The 22061-nt window shown below is 35.8% G+C and overlaps 1 protein-coding gene across 1 annotated transcript in view; it reads left to right on the forward strand.

Annotated features, from left to right (window-relative positions):
* Positions 1–1634: 1634 nt before the first annotated feature.
* Positions 1635–22061, forward strand: part of PTPRR (protein tyrosine phosphatase receptor type R) — an 81295-nt gene continuing 60868 nt past the window's right edge. Inside the window, 5 exon segments of the mRNA XM_032220648.1 lie at positions 1635–1761; positions 14055–14140; positions 14142–14193; positions 14196–14267; positions 14270–14355. Of these exon segments, the coding sequence (XP_032076539.1) occupies positions 1686–1761; positions 14055–14140; positions 14142–14193; positions 14196–14267; positions 14270–14355 (372 nt within the window). The 5' untranslated portion in view covers positions 1635–1685.

The following is a 22061-nucleotide window of genomic DNA, read 5'->3' on the forward strand; positions in this document are numbered from 1 at the left end:
GCCATTGCCGCCTTCTCAGAACTGAGAGAAAGTGACAGGTCCAAGGTCATCCAGCTGACTTTGCACTCAAAGCGAGATTAGAATTCATTTCTGGCTTGATGCCTTAACCAGTACACCAAATTGGCTCTCAAACCTTACCTACTGCTGCACAAAACCTATCCAGTGTGCTGTCATAAATGGCAGTTTATTTGTAAAAAGCATTTGGACATAGACAAAGACTGAGCTAGCAGAATATCTGCCAATCATGGAAGATAAATTTGGTTTGAATGTCTCTATAAAAGGAGCAAAGAAGTTCTGTGGTTTTTGTCTCTCCAGAATCACAAGGCAGAGCCTTTTAGCCAATCCTCCTTTTTAAAAATATTTTCCATCCAAAACTGCAGAAGGGAAAACATGACATTGGGTGAGGGTAAAAGCTTTCCCATGACTGGAGCTTTCTAGCTGTGTGAGTCAGCCTGGAGAAGTTACTTATTTATCTTGTTTGCTGATGACAGGAAGGCCGGGATCTTCCCTAGGTCTGCCTGACAGTCTCCTTTATGGCATTTGCTTCAGCTGATCATATTCTACCTTGAGAACAAGGAGAGAAATCCAGATTTCAAGGGTTAGATTGAAGAGCTTTAATTCAGGTAGATACTCAGATACTCAGATTGGAGAATTAATGAGGCTAGTCCTCAATGAGAAAAGTTAAGCTTTAGCCAAAGGCTTATGGAAGCGAAAGATTTTCTTGACTGTCTGGATTGTACCCAATCCAAGACAGTAAACAAGAAGTGAGACCAAAATCCCATTAAGGAGATGGGCTAGGCTCTTAACCAGAAAAAGCTGAAGTGTGCCAAGAAATGTAACTGATTAGTTTATCCTGACACCCAAACTTGCTTCTATGATTTGCTTTTAAAGAGCATACTTTGTATTCATTTCAGAGTGTTGAACTAGCTACCTATCATTTTCAGAACTTGAATTATGAAAATAAATTGTGGGTTCAAAATGAACTATGTGATGGACTAGATTAAAGCAGCCATTTGTGTAAGGTAATAGGCAGGGCCAGGTGATGCCTGCCTGGGCATTCCTTCTTTTCTGATGAGTTCAAGGCATTAGGATAGCTGTTATGTGAATTGTGTCAAACTGTTTCACTGTCTTAAATTATGTAAAAATCTATTGACCTGTAAGGTCCGTTAAGAGCTAATCAGGAAAGGGAACAAAAAAAGGGGAATGAATCAGATGTAGTAGTTGAATTTGAATATCTCCAGGCTAGTCTTCTCAGTCTGGTTGCCTGGAGAATTGGATTTCAAGTCCCATCATCCCCCATTGCATTGCTGGTCGATGGGGCCATGGGAGTTGAAGTCTAACCCATTTGAAGGGGAAAAAAAAACCCATCCCCCCGCCCATCTTGAGGAAGGCTGCTCTCCGCTACTTCCTTTTTTTCACCAATTTCCTTTCCTGGATTTATCCCGCTCTTCTTGACCCCAATTCGGCCGCTCTGCGCTTCATCCGCCCAGCAGTTCCTTCGGAAGGATCCCTGGCTGCTTTCCCAGGGCCTGCCTCGCCAATTCCTCAGCCAGGAGAGGGCAGCAGCCTGGCGGCCCCTACTGCATCTGCGTGGACTTCTCAAGCATGCTCATTCACCAGGAAGGAGGAAAGCCTTGAGCAGAAGCCAAGCCTGGCATCGCTGGCGGCCAGCGGGAGCTGGGGCGATGCTCTCCCAAGGCACCATGTGGAGGACATGGGCAGCTTCCCTTCTCTTCCTCTGGCTTCATCTCCAGGCGGCAGGTAAGAAAAAAAAAACATCAGCCGGGCTGGCGACGGCAGAGAGCAACGGGTGGGGTCAGCCCTCGCGAGGATGGAAGGAAAGAGGATCGCCCTGCTCGCTTGCCAGAGAAGCCAACTTCACGCGACCCATTCAAGCACTTGTTGTTACTGGGGGCCGATATGGGGTGGGGTCTCTGCATGCGGGATGGTCGTCACGGTGGTAGATGTGGACAGTTGGGGAGGGCGGTACACAAATCGGTGCGGATTCCGCTCGAGACGCGCGATTCCCCCCCTTTTATCTGCTCCTTTGCCTTCAAGGGTGGTTTGGCAGAAGGAAATCTGGCGGTGACTCCTCTGGCGTTGCTGGTGGGCTCCGTGGCCACTGCTGCCCTACCGTCGCGCTCCCTTAATCGAATCAGCGCTCCTTTCCCGCAGACGCAAGGCTGGGTTTCTCCCTGGCCAGAGCTCAAATTCCCGCTTTGTTCGGAGTGCGCGGCAGAGCCTCGGTACTTCCCCCGTCGTGTTTCTAGGTTTCAGCACCAGGGTCAGAAGCCGCTGGAACCCTTTGAAACGCCGAGCAGCTGGCCCGTGGGCGACGGGGAGAGAGGCTGGTGAAGAGTTCCCATTGCCAATCTGCCCGGATGAACGCGGGGAAATCAGGCCATTCCTCAAAATACCGCTTGCAAGTTCAGTTCATGCAGCTTTCCAAAGAGAGAAGATGTGTTGGAGGCATGGGTTCCCTAGCATGAGGGTGTCCCTGTGCCCTGGAGTGTGCAAAGAGCAGTTTAGGAAGACCCAAGCTTTCTAGCCTTCAGAAGATGCAAAGAATAACCTGTCAGTGATCACCTCTTCACCCCATGATATGTTGCCTCTCTTGCTGTTAGATTCAGCCAAGCCATAACATGTTGTACAGGCCATCTTTGACTTATGACCGTAATTGGGACCAGGATTTCCATTGCTAAGTAAGACAGTTGTTAAGTGAATCGTGTCCAATCATATGACCTTTTTTTGCCATGATTGTTAAGTGAATAACTGCAGTTCAGTATATGGTCAGTAAGCGAATCCAGCTTCCCTCATTGATTTTGCTGCCAAAGTTGCAAATGGCAATTCCATGACCCTGGGATGCTGTAATCATCGTAAACAAGTCAGTTACCAAGAGCCTGAATTTTGATCACATGACCATGGAATGATGCAATGGCTTCAAGAATGAGAACTGGTTGTAAATCACTTTTTTCAGGGTTGTAACTTCAAACAGTCACTAAGTGAATGGTTGTAAGTCAAGGACTACCTGTACTGTATGGTTTCCCCAAACAGGATCCTAGGCCTCTGCTAATTCTTTTAGCAACTCCAATGAAAGGGCAAGACAACTTTGCTAAGGCTGTCTTGAATTCTAGCCATTTGAATGGTGAGCATTCTTACTTGATATTGCCTTTTGGAAACCACATTGTGAAGTTCTTCCGCCACTACAGCCTGAATGTTAGCATTTTAAATTGAACTTCTTCAGATATTGAACCTGAAAGACCATCTGTGGGTTTAGCTGGGAAGCAGTGAAAGCCAAGGTTGTAAAATTGAAGGCAGAAAATCTTAAGAGATCACAGGAACATCTGACCCAGGGGTGGAATCATATCTACCAATAATATATTTAGGTTTTCTTTCATAAGACGTAGATACTAAAATGGTCTTTGTTCTATAGTGCTTTTATGTACAGTATAATTGCTCCAGCATTTGAATGGTATGTCTAATCAGTGCCATTTACCAATGGTTTGCTTATTCTTGCTTGCCAATTTTAAAACTGCACTTAAAATCCTACCAAAAATGAATGAAATATATAGGTTAGTATTTTATAATAAAAATGTAATGTGTTGGGATTCTGGAAAGTAGTCAATAGAAAAAGATGGCATCTGAGGGGGAATTCAGAATCATGATAGCTAATTGCTGCAAACCCAAAGAATTCCCATATTCAGATGAGTTTTGCATTTTAAACCTTTAAAATTGTATATATGTTTAGAAATTAGGTATAAATACACTAAACATGGTCATGCCATTTTACTGCATGCACTAATAGTCCAATAAAAGCAAAATGCTCAGTTACTATGGGGAAAATTAATTTTTCATGGGGGGATCTAGCTTGCTTATCCCCAAGGGCCATTGACCTATTAACCCAAATTACATGCCATTCTATAATTCTGTAAGTTCCTTTCAGCCCATCTCCCCTTTACAGTGCATTCATTCAGATTATTCCTTGACTCTCTCCCTTCAATGCATGTTGCCTCTAATTTTTCTGTCGGAAAGATTTACATTCATCTACAACTGTGGTTTTGTATTGCTGATAAAGGTTATTGCGGCTCTTCCTCAAATCAAGCTCAATTCCTAGACATTTCATGTACATTTCCATACAGTTTTTGGCAACAGTATGGAAGGGAATTGCCATGTTGTTATTTTAAGTCATGCTTTTGGATGACAATCTACATGTATTTTGAGTCATGTTTTGTTTTTGTGGAAGAAAGTTTGTTTCTGGAAGCTGAAGGTGAGGGTTAATGTGTTGCATCAGTAATTTCTTCCTATGATTGAAAGAAAGTGCTTTCTGCAATTAATAAAGTATGTGAGTATCAAGAAAAAGGTTCTAGCCATGCAATTTCCATAACTAATTTATTTTCCAAATGAGTGGATTTTTCTCCCTCCCTCCCTCCCTCTCTCTCTCTGAGCAATATTCAGTCATGAGAGCCACCATATGCTACATAGCCTAGATGAATATTTGTCTTCTCAGTGAGCATTAGGTTTCTAGCATTTACAAAATAGGCACACACTTTTTAATAGGTCACATAATGTTGCTATTGAGAAAACACCAGCAGTATGATTCCTGGATCATGTAGTAGAGGGGAATCAGTCTGCTGGCAAACAGAACTGGGATATTCATCTAATTATATCCTATAGTTATGAATTATAAATTATGATTTAGTGTTATGTATCTATCTATATATACAGTATATATACACATACATATATAAAATGCACTGCACTTAATGTTGCTGCAGATCTTCTTGAAATATATCCTCCATTAAACTTGGGCTGAAACAACTCAATTTAAAAATGGCTTTCATGCAAAATTCATAGTAGAAAAGACGTTTCATTGTGAGATAATTCTATTATGTGAAATCTACAATATTTATTATGTCAATAGGATGCTAGGTAAAATACATTTGTAGAAGCTAATTAAATAAATTATGCAATGACACAGCCACATCCTTGATTTGTCTTATAGATGAGATGATAGGCATTCAGAAGACATGATAATGTCAAAAAGATTTTGCACACATAACATTGTTGCATGAGTGACACCAGTTCAGACAGCTGAATAATTCACATTATTTGAATAATGACATGTAATGTATGTAATATCACTAATCCCCATTTAACCCCCTGTGGATGCCTATGGATAAGATCAAAGAATCATATTGTTTAGCCTGTTGCAATAACAGTAATAGAAAGCTCTCCAGAACAAAGTGAGTATGCCTTGAATAATGCTTTACATTAAATTTTAAACCAAGAGCTTTGCCATGCTATCACTCACCAAAATGATAAATGGATTTGTAAGAAACCCCTATAAATAAAACTAATGATTCTATTAGTGTTAGGATTGGACATGAAGTGAATATGTGCTTAATCTCAATAATTATACTTTGATCTATATATAAATATAATTCACTGTGACTCTTGGCATATAGAAACAACAGAGCACATGTTCCTCCAGTACCTGTGCCTCATTGACATTTGCACGAGCCACCCTTTTGCAATCCTGTATAAATACCCATGGCACATAGGATAATTTAATATCCCCCCTCCTGCTTGTAGATACAAACCCTACTACAATGTTGCTGAGTTCTGTGCCGCAGCAATTAAAATCCTCCAAATGATGACCTCTGTTTCAAACAGTCTTAATAACAATGTAACTTGATGGTTAAGAATGTTTTGTATTGTGGTAGATTTAGTTAGCCATATTCTAATCTTTATGTTTTCCTGTATTTAATTTATGTTTTTAATTACTGATACTTTTAAAATTACTATTATACTCTTCTTATGCTGGTCTGACCATAATACAGATTTGATTGCTATTAAATAGAAATTATAGTACTGTATAAAAGAAAACATTACAAATGGTGAACTTTATCAACCTGTGCACTTCTACAAAACGGGTATACTGTATATACTCGAGTATAAGCCTAGTTTTTCAGCCCACTTTTTGGGCTGAAAAAGCTGCCTCGGCTTATACTCGAGTCAGTGAAAAATTTGCCCGAAATGGAGGAGAAAAAGGGGCGGGGCCATGCCGCTGGGTGACACTCGTGAATGGCCCAGTGCCCCTGTGAGTTTCCCCTCCCTCTGTGTCAGTTTGCCGCGCAGCGCGCACCGCACCATCCCCCCTCCTCACATTCTAATGTAATGCAGGGCTGTCTTACGATTCCCCTTCCTCCCCCTCCTGCCACTCTGCAACGATGTCCCACCTCCTCCTTGTTATGGCAAGCAGCCACATAGCGATGTCCCACCTCCTCTGGTACAGTGATCCAATGATAGGAATCACTGTGCCGTGTGTCATAGGAGGCGGGACATCGCTCCCGCGGCTGCACGGGACATCATCATCACAGCGGGACATCAGCATCATGAGGTGAGTGAAGTATTTCATTGAATACACCGCTAGTTTACTGTTTTTCTTTGAAATAAATATTCAAAAACATTATTGGTATCTATTTTTATTTTTGAAATTTACCGGTAGCTGCTGCATTTCCCACCCTAGGCTTATACTCGAGTCAATAACTTTTCCAGTTTTTTGTGGTAAAATTAGGTGCCTCGGCTTATATTCGGGTCGGCCTATACTCGAGTATATACGGTACTTCAGCATGTCACTCCAAGAAAGATACCTGAGGCATGTGAATATTTTTGAGAGAAGGTAAATCCAAGTATTGGTAGCTTTGTGAAAGCATGTAATAATAGGTGCCATTTGGTGTATTCTGCGGAAACTAGGGTTTGTTCATTTCAACTGTATATTAAATCCCTCTCCAAGAAATTTAATCAAACATATTGCAAAAAATCTTATCCTTCTTTTGGCTTTCATATTAAATGCAACATAAACTTTTAAACAACCGGTAAAATAAATAGATAAATATTAAAATGTACATTTCAAAACAACTTCAGTAGTAATTATTGTATTCTTATTCTTTAAATAAGCTATTGAATGCTGTGCTGAATACTGTAAGCCACACACATCAATTGTAATTTGTTTATATCCATATTCTGGATCTTGGTCAACTTTATGCTTTTGCAGATAACATTTACTGAGAATCCTAAAGCATCAAACTATTCAGCCAGCATCTGAATATTTATCTATATATTAAATTTATATGCAACCTATGTCACTGCCAAGTGACTTGAGGTGGCTTTACAAATTTTATAAAAACCAAATGTACAAACCATTAAAATATTAAAATGAACAGAGATTAAAACCAGAATATTATGAGATGGAAGTGAGATCTTCCTCGTAGTCCATAAGCTACTTCCAAGATGGAACGCTTCAGTTGGGGCCCAAGGCCAATTGGCAAAACCAGTTTTCTTATGGAAGGCCAAGAGGTTGATCTATCCTCAGGGGGCACAATGTTCGAGAGGGCAGCCGCTAGAAAGAAAAGGCCCTTCTCCTGGAGCTCTGAATATTGTTTCAGAGGTAAAATGATGTAAAATTCAGAGGTAAAATGAGGACCCAGATTGTTGGGGGCAATATGCTGACTATAAACTGCTTAGGAGAGGGCTGTAAAGCACTATGAAGCACTATAAGTCTAAGCTACTAGATAGCTATTGCTATTGTTACCATGAGAAGATAACTGATTAACAAGCAAATGTCTGAAAGCTATCCAGTCATCTTTAATTTGAGTTTTAATTGAAAAATAGGAAGTCATAGAAAACATATATTCTTGCCTGGCTACCAACACCTCAGAAATTCAGCCTAAAATGAACAAGAAAATAATAGCATGTATTGCTTTGAAAGAATGGCTGGTGGAAATAGACACTCAAGATTATCCAGTTGTGTTCACAAATAGAGGAATTAATATTGCACATTTTACATGACAAAGAAAATAAATTATACTGCTTTGTAGTATGTTAAATCTATACTTCTCTTAGATAGGATATTTAGAATGAGTGACACAGGTTTGATGCTGGAAAAACATAAAATTCTGTTTCATTGCATGAAATTGATTAACCAATTTCAATGATTTTTTTTATTCTGGAGTTAAACTAGTACAATAAGTTTCGTTATTAACAATGTTAATAAAATATATTGCAATTCTTGTTAGATAAGATGCTGACCTAGATCTAGTCTGGTAATAGGTAGGTTGATTAGATCAGGATGCCTTTAGAAATCTGGTGACCTGGTTTCTTTCTTATTCAAGACTGATGTATAACTCTGTGTGCCTTATAAAGAGATAGTTTGAATTGGTGAGCACTTTCCCTGCTATATGTTTGCTATTGCAATCCAATGGCCAGAGAGACTGAGACATAAAATCAGTTGTGCAAGAGAGCATCCCAAGGCCTCAGGAAAATTATCCACTAAATTGAAAATAGTGATGAAAGCTGAACTTTTTAGAATCTCACGAATATAACTAGAGGCAGTAGGAAGATTCATTACTGTTGGAAGAGGAAAGTACCCATTTTTGTCAAATACAGTAAATATAAATATACACGCATCTATAGATTTAATGGTAATGCAATGGCTCATAGGTTTAGATGCTAAGTTTATCAGCTGGAAAGCTAATAGCCTGGAAGTCCTGCCAATCTAGCAGTTTGAGAGCATGCAAATGCGAGTAGATACATAGGTACCACTTTGGTGGGAAGGGTACTACATTCTGATTTTCATGCTGGCCACATGATGACAGAAATGTCTTTCAGACAAAGCAGGCTTCCTCAGCTGAGAATCAGAGTTGACCACTGCCCCCCTGAATTGGTCACAACTGGACAGAGGAAACCTTTAAACCTTTCTAGGTTTAATCTTTTCAAAGCAATAGAATAATTTATAGATTTAATTGATGTACAAGGCTCTCTATGATGCAGTAGATTATGTATAGATTGTGTCAGTAGTATGGACTATGACACATTGTATCTTGTGCATGAAGTCATATGCTAGCAAAACACAGATTAAAATCTCTGTAAAAATATCAGTCAGTTTAGAAATTAACAAAACCTTCTGAATAATTGGTTTATATTGTCTAATCCTGAAGCAACTTCTTTGAGATAATTTCCTGCCAAATTGAAGAATAATGTTTAAATAAAATTTTGTTTTGTCATGCTTTTCAATAAATATGGAATGCTAAGGGCACATATACGGCAGCACAATCTCTCAAGATGGGAATTGAGATCCAAATCGATAAGACAATCAAAGCTTCAATGCATCTATGAACAACTTCTGAAGCAAGCAATGCGGTATTAAAGAAGGCTGTATGAAAAGCAAACCAATGACGGAGGCAGAATTAAGAGCCACTGAATTGACCAGAAAAGGAGAGGCTTGAGTACTCTAGACACTCTAGACTTATAAGGAGACCACAAGATAGCAATATCCAGTGGGTTTAGAGCTCTGGGAAATGCGGAAATAGCAATTGTTTTTCAGATATTAGGAACTTTTGAATTGACAAATTTTGTAGAACTGGGTGAGTTTCCTTCAATCCTTAGTGAAAACTAGCTTTAACTACAAGTTTAAAAACTTAATTTTTTAATAAACAGCAAAAGGGTGATTAAAATGTTGATTTTAGAAAGTTACAAATAAATTAAGGGTCCAATAATTGAAGAATATTTTGAAATTGATTATATAGAATCCTTTTTGTGGACAAATGTATTTATTTTGAATTAAAAAAAACATAAGATAGGATTTTTTAAAATAGACATTAGAGGGAACTAGAAGCAACTAAAGATTACGATTAAAGGAGAAGAACACATAGATTCAACTTATAGTGACCGAATGAAGCAGAATATTTACTGTTAGACATATTGTAGTATATTTTTAATGGCAGATCTAGAAGCTAATTTTAATAGTGTCAACAGAGACACTGCCTCTTTGTCTAAAAAATGTTATGGGAGGGGAACAAGTTCTACTTGACAAAATGAAGACTGTTGAAAGTGAATTTACAAATGACAGAAGAAGAATGATAAGAAAACAGATGTTACACTGGGCACACAAAAGAAACCATCTTATGTCTTAATAATTAAAAGGAACATACAATCATAAACCAAGAGAATGATTTGATATTTTTTCCTCCATTGGGTTTAGAAAAGAAGCTTGTTAAAGTTTTGAAGAATCTTGTGAGAAGAGACAAAGAAAAAAATGTAAAGAAATAAAGTTCTATGATATTATTTGAATGGGTTAAAGATTAAGATTGTTACAAGCAAAAGGAAGTACCGTAACACAAAATTGGTTTATTTGATGAAGATTAAAATAGATATGTTATTATCTCTTAATGGACTTTGCTGACACCAAATCTGAAATAATGATGCTTGTGGATGGAGGTGTTTATAGATAAGAGATGGTATATAGGAAGAAAGAGAACATTTGTTGTATTTAAAGACAAATGAGTTCCTAAAATAGTTTATATTTATTGTGATGAAGGTGGAACCACTCCGTTATATATTTTCTTTTCCTATTTCTTTCTTTTTTCTCTTTTTTCCCTTCTTTCTTTTTATTCTATTAGTTTGTATTAGTGTTCATTGTTTTAATTATAATATTTAATAAAATTACTATTGAAAACCCTAAGACATCCATGAACAACATCTTCCTTGTGAGGAACAAGGCAAAAATGGGCACAATTGATAAGTCAGGTAGGATTTATTCATGTCAACTATTGCCATAGAAGCTTGTTAATCTAATTCTGAATTATGTTCTATGGGAAGTGAGATTGTTTTTATTATTTTAAATGATTTCCAGGAATAATGTAAAAAGGCAGCATCTTTTAGTGTATTATGGGTTTGACACCTTCTGGAAAATGTCCATGCATTGACCATAATTAATAAATCAATACTTTGGATATTAGTGAGTTGGAAGAATGAATACATTAGGGACCAATCAATCAAACTGAATTCATTTGAGTAAACCCACACAAAATCCAATTGGCCCAAATACTATAGTTGAGCTTGAAAAGCTTTTTTTGTGAATAAAAAAAGGAAGCCAATCCCTTTTTTTCCTGTTTGCTCCTGTTTTGATGAGTTTTGGGGCATATATAATTTCTTTATTCCCAATGGTTCCTAACTTGTATCAATGGTTTTGAAACAGTAGCAATTGCTATTGTATCTCATTCTCCCATTATTTTTTCATATGCAGAATTAAATTAGAGTTTTGATGCATATTCAATTAGTAAAATTGAATAGATATAGACCATCATTCTACTGAGATTATACAGATGTGAGGAATGCTGGCTCCAGACAGTTTTATATTTAGTTGGGCATTGATATCACTTTAAAATGTTCATAACCCTACCCATTAGCACACTTAATGGAAATGAATGGAAGCATTATTGAAAAAAGAACATGGAAAGATAATTACAACAACTATTCTGACCTGTGATTTTAATGCACAAATGTATTTTTCAACATTGTACTCCTTGTTTGTTAACACTGACCTTTGTTACTTTAAATGTTTAATTTTATTTGCAAAATATTAAGAGACTAAGCAATGTCCAAGGAATGAAGATTGTTACAATCAATTGATAATGGTTAGCTGGTCTGAGAATACAAATGAGATCAATAAATAGATCTGCACTCTTAAAACCAGGTGCAAGTCTTGGAGGGTCTTTGGTTGGGCTATATAGTGTTAGCGTTTGGCAGTTTTTTGATTTGGGTATTGTTTGCTTCTTGTTGTTGGCTGTTGTTGGTCTGATATTAGTCTTGGTATTAATCTATGATCATCCGGGTGTTGATTCTGGTAGGGAAGTGTTTGGTCTTTTGGGATTATTGATTGTCTTTTTTGCATGGAATCTAGATGTTGTTTATGTCTGTGTCTATTGATGGCCATAATTTCTCTAGGCATAACATCGTAATTATATTTACTTTCCACAAAAAATTATTCATGGGTTATTGCTGAGGTATGTGCAGCATTAGAGTCAAAGGAAGCTGAAATGACCTGCATATGTTTCTCAAGGTTAACATATTAGTTATGCTTGTGTATAATCATCATGACATATGTCAGTTCTGATTACTTTGATGAAAATACTGGGCCTTTTGCTGCCTCAACTGGAAGTATCACCATATTCTGTAATGGCTTATGAAATATATAGAATTATCAATCATCCTTGAATTGGTTAGAATTTTATTTTAAGAAAATTGTGGAACTTTTAAAAGATAATGTATGTCAACAAGTAATGGAAAACCATGATCTGGTTCCCTATATAAGATTTCCTTATAGACCAGAATACTAATTTGCAAGATCTGAGTTCTGTGATTTTGAAGCTACTTATTTGAACATCTAATAAACATAATGAAATAGTCAGAATTAATTTTTCTTTCTATTGAAATTTTTATTCCATAATTTCATATGTAATGAAGTTCAGAGACTGTTACTTCCTCAGTCAATCAACTAGTCCTCTTTATTTGCCCAAAATTGTTGCCTTAATCATAATTATTCATTTCTGCCTTACTAGGCCTTATCCATTATTTAGCAGCAGGATGTTCTAGACTTTAGGAGAGTCTAATTTTCTGGAAGAATCATTGTTATGATAGCATCATCTATAGGGCTAGTTCCAGGTTTTCACTTCAGTGAATGGATGTTCCTAGTGTAGTTGAATGTTTAATAATATCTAGTTCGGTCCAGTTTATGTCAGAATCTAGATGTAATTCCAAAGCTTTAAATCATGTGTGTTCAAGACTACAAAAATTTCCATCTGAATTTGTCATTTCTTAACTTTCTCATGGAATGTCATTTTCAGAATCAGAAGAGGTAGTGTTGCTGACATCTATTTCAAAAAGATGTTTTAGAGTATAGAAATATGTTTAGCACATTCCACTTGTAAAATATATCATATAGTAGTAATATTTTAAAAAGGTCATAAGCACAAAAGAAAATTAGCAGGCAGAAAAATTAACAAAAATGTAGATATATGGATGCAGATAGATCAGAGAGGTACCACATCTATATACTGTACCTGCAAACAGACATATGCAAGTAGTTGCTTTCTCCAAAAACACACATATACTCCGCCCCCCACAATTTACATACACATATAGCCACCTACACAAATTCTTCTCTGCCTTATACTCCATATGCACAAAAGCCTTCAGATGTGGTGATGAAAGTGCTATGTTCTCTGTAGCATTGATGGCAGCAGCACAATGGTTTACAACCACTTGAGGAAAGAATGATTTACTAGGGCTTTTCTTTTCCATCTAAGATGTGATGATACTTCATTCCCCAGCTGTAGCAGCACTGTGGCTTCTTTTTTCTTTTACAAACAGAAAGAATAAGTCTTGGGGCTCACCCTTCTTTCTACTCCCACCAAAGCATAGCACAATTAAGGCTGTACCACAAAACTAGTGGGAAGATCCCCTGCTCTTTCCCACTGCCTATCTTCTCCATGTATTGACAGATAGCTGTCAGTTATAGTGATTGCTGCTGCTGCTGCCCTTTCTTCCATTATGGCTTTGTTGGCCATGTCCACATCCTTCTGCTGAGGTGTGAAGCAAGCCCTCTCTGTGGAGGAAAGAAATGCAGCTGAACAAAGACTAAGAAGACAAATTTATTCAGCACTGATTTTTCCAGTTTACTGCAGAGAAATTTATATTTAGTACCCAGTTGTACTTTTTATGTTACATGATGTAGAATGAAATTGTTTAATGAAATACCCGCTGGTAGAATTTGCACTCTCCTTTGTATGGTTAAAGGAAATGTACAGGAAATAACATTTTACATACAGTTGTGCATTATCGCATGAGGAAATGATGCACAAAACTGCACAAGGCTCTTGGCAACATTAAATATTAGAAAATATGCCCATAAAATGTATACATAAGAGAAAATTGGCATTTAAATGCATGAAGGTACACCTTTAATAAAAAATAAAAGTTAAGTATTACTAAATTGACCACCAATTAATCACATGCATTAATTCCTAATTGTAGGCTACAGTGTAAGTCTAAGATCTGACTTTTTAGACATTACCCAATGTTGCTAATACCTCATAACAGTAATGCTCCTGAATGACCAAATATTTTTTCCTTTTTTATGAAGAATAATTTAACATCATATCCTGAAGTATTTTTGCTCTATTTTAAGGGTTTTCTTCTTTTTTCTTAAATAGGATGTTTTTCAGGAGACAATGGACACTTTTTGGCAGTTCATCAGAGGAAGAATTGGAAGCCAATGTTCATTTATCATCGCACACAAAAGTATTGAGAAAAGTTTGGATACCAGTGATCAGAAGTATTATGGAAAAAATTTCACTTGCCTTCCCATGTAAAAATAGGCAAGTTGCACCCTGCAATCATAGTTAAATCAGCATTCTCCAGACCGGCATTGACCCAAGTCTAATCCTAGCTATGACGGGGGAGCACCAGGAAGTGGAAAACCTGCCAATCCCAACAGCTAATGTGATCACTATGGTAAGAACATTTGCTCTTCTAAGGCATTTTAGTTTCTGAAATCATAGCTCAACTCAGGAATGCTGAGTCTCAACTTTCTGAAAAAGGTACTCAATAGATGCATAAGGATAGTACTGTAGGAAATCTCAGTCAATATTGTCTGAACATATATGAATAGTAGCAAGTTGAGAAAGCCCACTTTACCATGTTCTTGGCTTCCAGAATTCTAATGGTGAGGAGTATGTTTGAGGAATTAAGATCTGAATTTTCTGTCACCACCCCCCAATGTAGTTCAAGAATTGACAGCTAATTTGTTCTGAAGTCCACTTAAAAAGTCTCTCCAAAGTTTATAGTGAACATGGTCAAAGATAGTGTGAATGAAATCCAAACTCGGCCCTTTTTATTATTATAGGTTTTGGTTGTTAAGGAAACTTGTTCCCTAGAAAGAAACAAAGAAAGAAAGAAAGAAAGACAAGAAAAAGAAAGAAAGAAAGAAAGAAAGAAGAAAAAAAAGAAAGAAAGAAAAAAGAAAGAAAGAAAAAAAAAAAGAGAAGCATGTATTAGGTCTGCAATATGTTTGATGTTTAAAAGAAAATAAAATGATATGGCTCCATTTTGGTGGTGCATTCCTGGGGTTCTCAGCTGCCGTATTAAATATCTCAATAAAATAATGTAGAGCATTATATATAGTCCTAAATACTCCCTGATGAATTACCAAATTTGTGCTTGAAGAGACCATTTGTGAATGTGAACTAAGGCTCTGCTTATAGGCTACAGAAAAGATCCCATCTATCTCATCTTAGCTATCCTAAACAATATTCATTTTTATAAGCATAACATATTTGCATTAATTATACAAATCTCTATGTCTCAAGGGTAGTATGAAAGCTCCTTGGCATGGTTTGAATCTTTCCAAGTGAAATTTTAATATAATTTCTACCTGAAGCCCAAACTCAGCCTGTTTATAGTAATTGTTCTCACATAGCCACTCTATTAAATCTCCATTAAATACCTAGGAGGAAACTTGAATTTCTCTTTTTTAATACTTTTGCACAAAGTAGTGACTGTGATTAAAACAAGTCCAACTGAGTACTATATGGGCAGTTTGGCTGGACATAAGATTGTGAATTATGAATCCAGAGATCATTTAGTAGTGTACAATCTTCTATCAGTATATACCTGGGGTCACTCTTCTTTGCTTTGCTTCCCTTGGATGGAGGAAAACATCATTCCAAGCTTAATTATAGGAGGGTCAGCTGTAACCTGGCTAATAGTCCTCTGAGAAGCCTTAAAAGATTTTTTTAATGGTGGGGTTTCTCCTAAATGCAGAAGAAACCTTCGCCCTTCAGGCACTTTTAACATTTGGTTTTGGTTTTCCTCTGTATTGAAAATAAGTTATGTTAAAAACTTTTATAGAATGAATCCACATTTATTCCTGCAGAAGGAGAGCTCTACTATTCGTTTCTTTCTCATTCTTTCTGGTTTGGTATTTGTGGGAGAATAGAAATAACTGATTTTGCTTATCAAAAAAGTGAGTAAGAATAAAAGAATAAAAAGTGTTTTTCAGGAATTGCTCATGAAAGAGTTCTTTTCTTCTAGATCTTTTGGAGGATTGTATTGTTTTCCATCATTGTTATTGTAGGACAGGGCAAGAGTGCACAATCTTTTGATGTTTCACACCCATACTGGGCAAAGTGAGGTCATAGAGCAAGCAGGGTTGCAACATACTTCTGAGGGGCTAGAATTTTGTCCCTTCTTCTGTTTGGTGGAGATATATGAGGGATATTTTATGTCTTGCCTTTTCAGCCTCTCAAGGGAATGGGAAACTGAAATTCATTGTGGTTAAATAAGAGCCTGGGTTGAAAGCTTTCGATTGATCTCTGAGGTTGCATATTGCTCAACTCTACCCACATAATTGATTATCCTGTATTTCATAGAATTATTTCTTCAAAATAGATGTATGTATGTGGTGTATGTTTGTGAATAGATTCTGTGTGTAATATATATAATTGTGATATATACAATATGTGTGTATTTATGCAAAGAGAGTGATGATGGATGATAGATAGATAGATAGATAGATAGATAGATAGATAGATAGATAGATAGATAGATGGATGGATGGATGGATGGATGGATGGATGGATGGATGGATGGATAGATAGTAGATAGATATGATATGATATGATTGATATGATATGATAGATATGATATGATAGATAGATAGATTGATGTTGAGGGGAAAAATTCCCTTCTCACCCTGTTATGCATCTTCCTAGGTCTTGAGTCCCCTACCATAGGCCTGAGAGTTTGAGCATTCTGCACAGGATCTGTGCAGAAGAGAGAGCTCTAATGTAATTCCTGGGATCTGTTGGAGCCATTCTCCCACTTTAGGACTCACAGCTCCCATCACCACTGGAACCACTTTGGCCTTTATTTTCTATATCATCCCCAGTTCCCCTCCTTGATGTTCCTGTCACTTGGCACTGCTATATCTATCACCACTGCTATCTTCTGGTTTTTGTCTACTATCTTGATGTCTGGTTGATTAGTTAGTACCTGCCTATCTGTCTGGATTTGGAAATCCCATAGGATTTTAGCCCTCTTATTTTCCATAACTTTTTGTGGGGTCTCGCATCTTCAGATAGCTCAATTTAAGGCTCAAGCAGACTTCTCCAATACTGCATGTGAGGGAATAGATGCACCTGCCATTTGGGGATGGTTGTTTAGGCATTCCTTCTGTATGTCAGCAAATATTAATGCCCTGACTAAGGGGCTCTCAAACAGCAAAGTACAGAACATCAACCAATCAGCCTGCAAAGCACACACCTCGGCAGTTGGAATTTGGAAGGTATTTGAGTCAGCCCAATTGCAGCCCTGTGCAGCTTCTGCTTACCCATCAATCCCTTCACAGTGAAGGTATGTGGCAACAGTTATGGGCAGTTGCGGACACCTCTAAATTAGCCTTTCCCTGAAAAGTTTGCTATGAAAATAAAATGGGAAGTGTGGTGGGAAGGATAAAATACACATTGTTCTGAACTCTTTAGGAAAAGGATGGGATGATAAAAGAACAATCAGAGCAACCATAATATATCCTCAGTGGGAGTTTGTGCTTTGGACCCAAGAGATTTCAATTCACAGTCTACAGCAAAATTAAAGTTTTGCTTTGCCTACTCAGACCTAAGGGTGGGGATTCCAAGCCTGATTAGAACCCAGGGCACGCTAGTGACTATCAAACTGAAGTGGCAGGAGAAAGGTCTCAACTGAAATGAAAGCTTTGGTTTGTATCTTCCATGGTCAACCCAAGAATTGGAAAGGATAATGGCTGCTATATAATTACATTTCTTGAATTTCTTATGACAGACTAGGGTTGCCTAGAAAATATTGTTTTTCTCTCTTACCTAACCTTTTTTTAGAGAACAAGACCCTGAATTCAATTTAGGTTTTGATGTTTGAAAACAGGAGGAGGAGATGGAGGGCAATTGCTGCTATTAAGAGTGAATTTTTTGGTTTTGTAAATAAAGCTTACAGGAGACAGTTCTTCTGTGCACTACACTTTCAAAGGCTGAGAGTTCCGTGGGTATACTTAAGAAAATGAAATTGATTTGTGACTCTAGCAATAAAGGTTTTGTTCAAATGTACAGTCTCAGGATTTAGCCTGTGGGGGTTTATTTAGAGACAGATCCTCTTCAGAAGAATTTTATGGTCCCTTGAAAGGTTTCTAATTCAATAACACTTTTATCTAGTATGGTTCATTTATTTATTTTCCTACTAAATAGCATCGGTAATGCAATTTTAGATTCTTGAAGCACAATTTGATAACAATATCGAAATTACACATAATATTATATGCCTGTTTATATTGTGTTTTTTAGATGTTACATTAATTTTAACATAAAATACAATGTGCTTTTTTCTAATTTCCTGTATGACTCAGTGTTTTCAGAAATAACTAAACCTAAGCACATATACTATATACATTCTGGTCACACTCTCCCCTCTTGATGTAATTATTTTATGCAACTACAGAAAATGAATAAGAAGTAGTAAAAGCAAGAAATAAAAAGCAAGAATTAAGTCCATTTTAGCTTCTGTCAGTGGTCTTTATTCCTTGAAATGGGTCATATACAAACTACCTATCAATATTTTTAGAATTTTAACTTGTTCGTTCCATATTCAAAATTTCTTATCATTCCTGCATTCTTAACTAATTCTCTAAATTTGCTTTTAAGATTTATATCAATTTCTTTGTCATTGGTATGTGTTAATAGATTTATGCTTAAGCCATGGACTCAAAAGACTAATGAACAAAGACTAATCAGTCACAATTTTTATATCTTTAAATTTTTTCCCTTTATCATCTTATCCCATCCAGTCATGTCAACTATAATTTTTCCCCTCCTATATTGATAATTTTTCCCAAACTCATATCTGGTTCTGGTAAAATCACTTTTCAGATTGTAGGTAATATTCGACTTTTATCAAGTGTTGGATTTCAATTTCCCCATTTTGTTACCTAAGACAGCTCAGGAATGCATACACCTGTCCCCTAGGGGCTTGTTCCAGGTCATCATAGGGCTTATACAAATACCTTAGCCACATTAGACCTAGTTGTCACTTTGTACAAGGTAAAATGAGATCTAGTATTAGGGGATATTTCTATTTAAAACTAATATAATGAAAAATATAAAAGAGTTATTTTTATTTTTATTTATAATGGTGCTTTAGACATGTTATATATGATATTTTGTCAGGGATAAATTAATCCTATATTTCCATTGGAGAGAGAGGAAAATTCAGATTATTCAATTTCCATTGAGGTGTCTCATTAAATTAATACCAGGGTAATTGTTATTAAATATTTCAGGGTTAGTTACATTTAAAATAAGGTTAAAATTTTAGCATAGGTTTGTCATATAATTTAATTGAAAATGTGAGTATGGTATGGTTCCAGTTTTATTTTCTTGGAGGCAGAGGTTATATTTTAAATCAGTATGTGTATTAGAGAATGTAAAGTAATAGAGTATGTAAAAAAATTAATTTTGTTGTTGAATTAAACAGGGATCCTGAATTTATGTTAATGAGTTCATGCTCCCTGTTTTCTCCTATCATATCATAACAATTATGTGAACATTAATGTGGTCATACAATTGGCACTATTCAGCCATTCACTGATTAATACATAAGACTGTACTTACTGGTTAAGTGCTTCTGCTTAACAAAACATATCTAATAGGCTTATAACACTCATCATAATATGACATTACTTTATAAGAATCAGTTTTAGATTGTTAAAAATATAAATACTTTTGAATGACAATTATTAAAATCATAAGAACACATGTCAACTCATTTTATAAAATACTGTAATACTTAATAATAATTTCACCATTTAACTATGGATAGAATTGCAAATATTTATAGTTAAAATGATATATCATACCTTTTCTTTTTTTTCTTTTTAAAAAACTGTCTATGTGCTTTTTTCTTTGACAAAGCATGTGTTTTTAACTTTGTGGGTTCCCTCCCCATTCCTCTGCCATTATTTTAAGTGCAATAAAAGACTTTTTAAAAAAAGATTATATGTAAGATACCTAGGCATTGGATTTTTAATATAGGATATTTAACTCTTCATTCTAGTGTACTTGCAAATGGCTACCTTTAATATATTATAGTATTTATTATTATTTTTAAAACTATATGGTTAATTTGTAAAAATATAAGAAAAACAATATATAGTCTTATGTGCTTTTAGAATAATCAGAGGTATTTTTATGCCTTTATGAAATTAAGAAATCTCTGTTCCTCAAAACTGTCTTTTGTTGTTTGTCAATTTCCATGATTCCAACATATTAAAACGCTAAATAAATACTAGAATGTTTTAATATTTAAAATTCTTATTATTTGGTTTTTGTACATTCAGAAATGGAGATATTTAGTAATTAATTCACAAGCTCCCTTCTTTCAGGTTTCACATATATTTTGGCTGGCATAACTGAACACTTTTTTGGCTCATGTAACTTAAGTGTGAGTCACCAAATCATCAGTTATTTTAAGAAGAAGCTTCATAATTTTCATGAGATTAAATCAGTGCCCATTTTATATGAAATATCATGACATTTTTTTTGTAATATCTGCTGATATTTCTCCCTGCGAATGCACAAACTGCTATTTCTATGACATTTTTGCTTCTCTTTTTATAATTCTTTTTCACATTTAAAGCAATCATGCTTTTTTTTTAGATGTATTATATTTACTGCACAATTAAGATGATCGAAAAGGTTCCTAAGGCCATTAGCTTTTGATTCATGCTTTCAATACACATGTGTGGAAGAAGGGAAAATCCAAGGACTTTTCAAGGATAAATATCAAGTTACAGCCCATATGCAGCCCATTTTACCTATTACATAGAGCTATTCAAATAGTGAAAAATATATATCATCATACAGAGCAAAACAAAGAAAAAGAAATTGAGTAAAAGAGTCTCTTATACCACACAAGAATCCTTTTGAAAAGGTGGCAGAAATGTTTAAGACTTCAGGGCATTTTATTGTCCTTTTTAACTAATGTTTTCTTTCGTATATGCTAGCTTCCTCCTTTTCATCTTTCGTTCTTTTATTCCAATTAAGCCATTGACTGATTAAATTTCTGATCAGTGACCATTGTAGAAGTTACTTAAAGGTCTGTCTAGAAAAGATGGTATGCTTTAGGAAAGAAATGATAGGTTTACATTTTAAAATTTTCTATGGCTCACTGCTGAAAATTTAAATAGGTATATTTATGTATTCTTCTGAAATAATAACAAAATCAATACTGCTGTACTTACTACATAGGTATGAACTGTGGAGACCACTGTGGGATTATTTGCTATAAATGTTTACGACTCAGAGCCTTTGATAATGGATATAATTTCTTCCATTCAAAATCAGAGATGTTCATTTCAAGGATTGGGTCAGATCTGATTTATACATTTCAACTGAGGATATTGTAGCCGATTCATATGCATGTACCTTATCAAAACCAAATCCTATTATGAGAGAGTTCTTGTTTTCCATACCTTCTCTCCAGCAATAAGTCCAACTGCATCCAAAAATCCAATAATGGAATGCTAATAATGGCATTCATATAATTATTTCACAATTACACCATTAATTTGTAATCTTTTGCCATCATGAAATATTATTTCTTTTCCAATTACTGGGATATTGGTTTTATATAATGAAGGCAGCTAGTAAAATGGGTGTTACTTTAACCAATTTTTCCTTCCTGAATTATTTCTTACTTTACTTAACTATAATAAAGAAAATCACAGAGAGACAGCTAGAGGCAATATCTGCTTGTTTGTTAATGAACAGAGCAATGGATCTTAAGTGCAATTGATGTGGTGCATGTTTTTACAAAAAACCAGAGCTACCCATTTAGATTTTTTTAGAATCTAAAATGATGTACTTCAAAGAGCTGATTTAAATACATTAGTAACAAATGAATGATTAACATAATGCAAACTGATAGACAGCAGAAACTCCTGCTAAAAGACAATTTCTATAAATCTTGCATTGATGTTCCTGATTCTTTATTATATCTATCAAAATGACTTTGCAAAGGTTTTAGAAAACTTACTTGTTTTGCAAAGCATATACATTACTAAATAGGAGTCAGTTTACAATATAGTGAGTGGAATTTCAGAACAGTATCTAAAGATCCTCTGTTCCACTGTAGAAAAGAGT

This window comes from Thamnophis elegans, chromosome 7 (assembly GCF_009769535.1).
Source record: "Thamnophis elegans isolate rThaEle1 chromosome 7, rThaEle1.pri, whole genome shotgun sequence".
Taxonomy (NCBI): domain Eukaryota; kingdom Metazoa; phylum Chordata; class Lepidosauria; order Squamata; family Colubridae; genus Thamnophis; species Thamnophis elegans.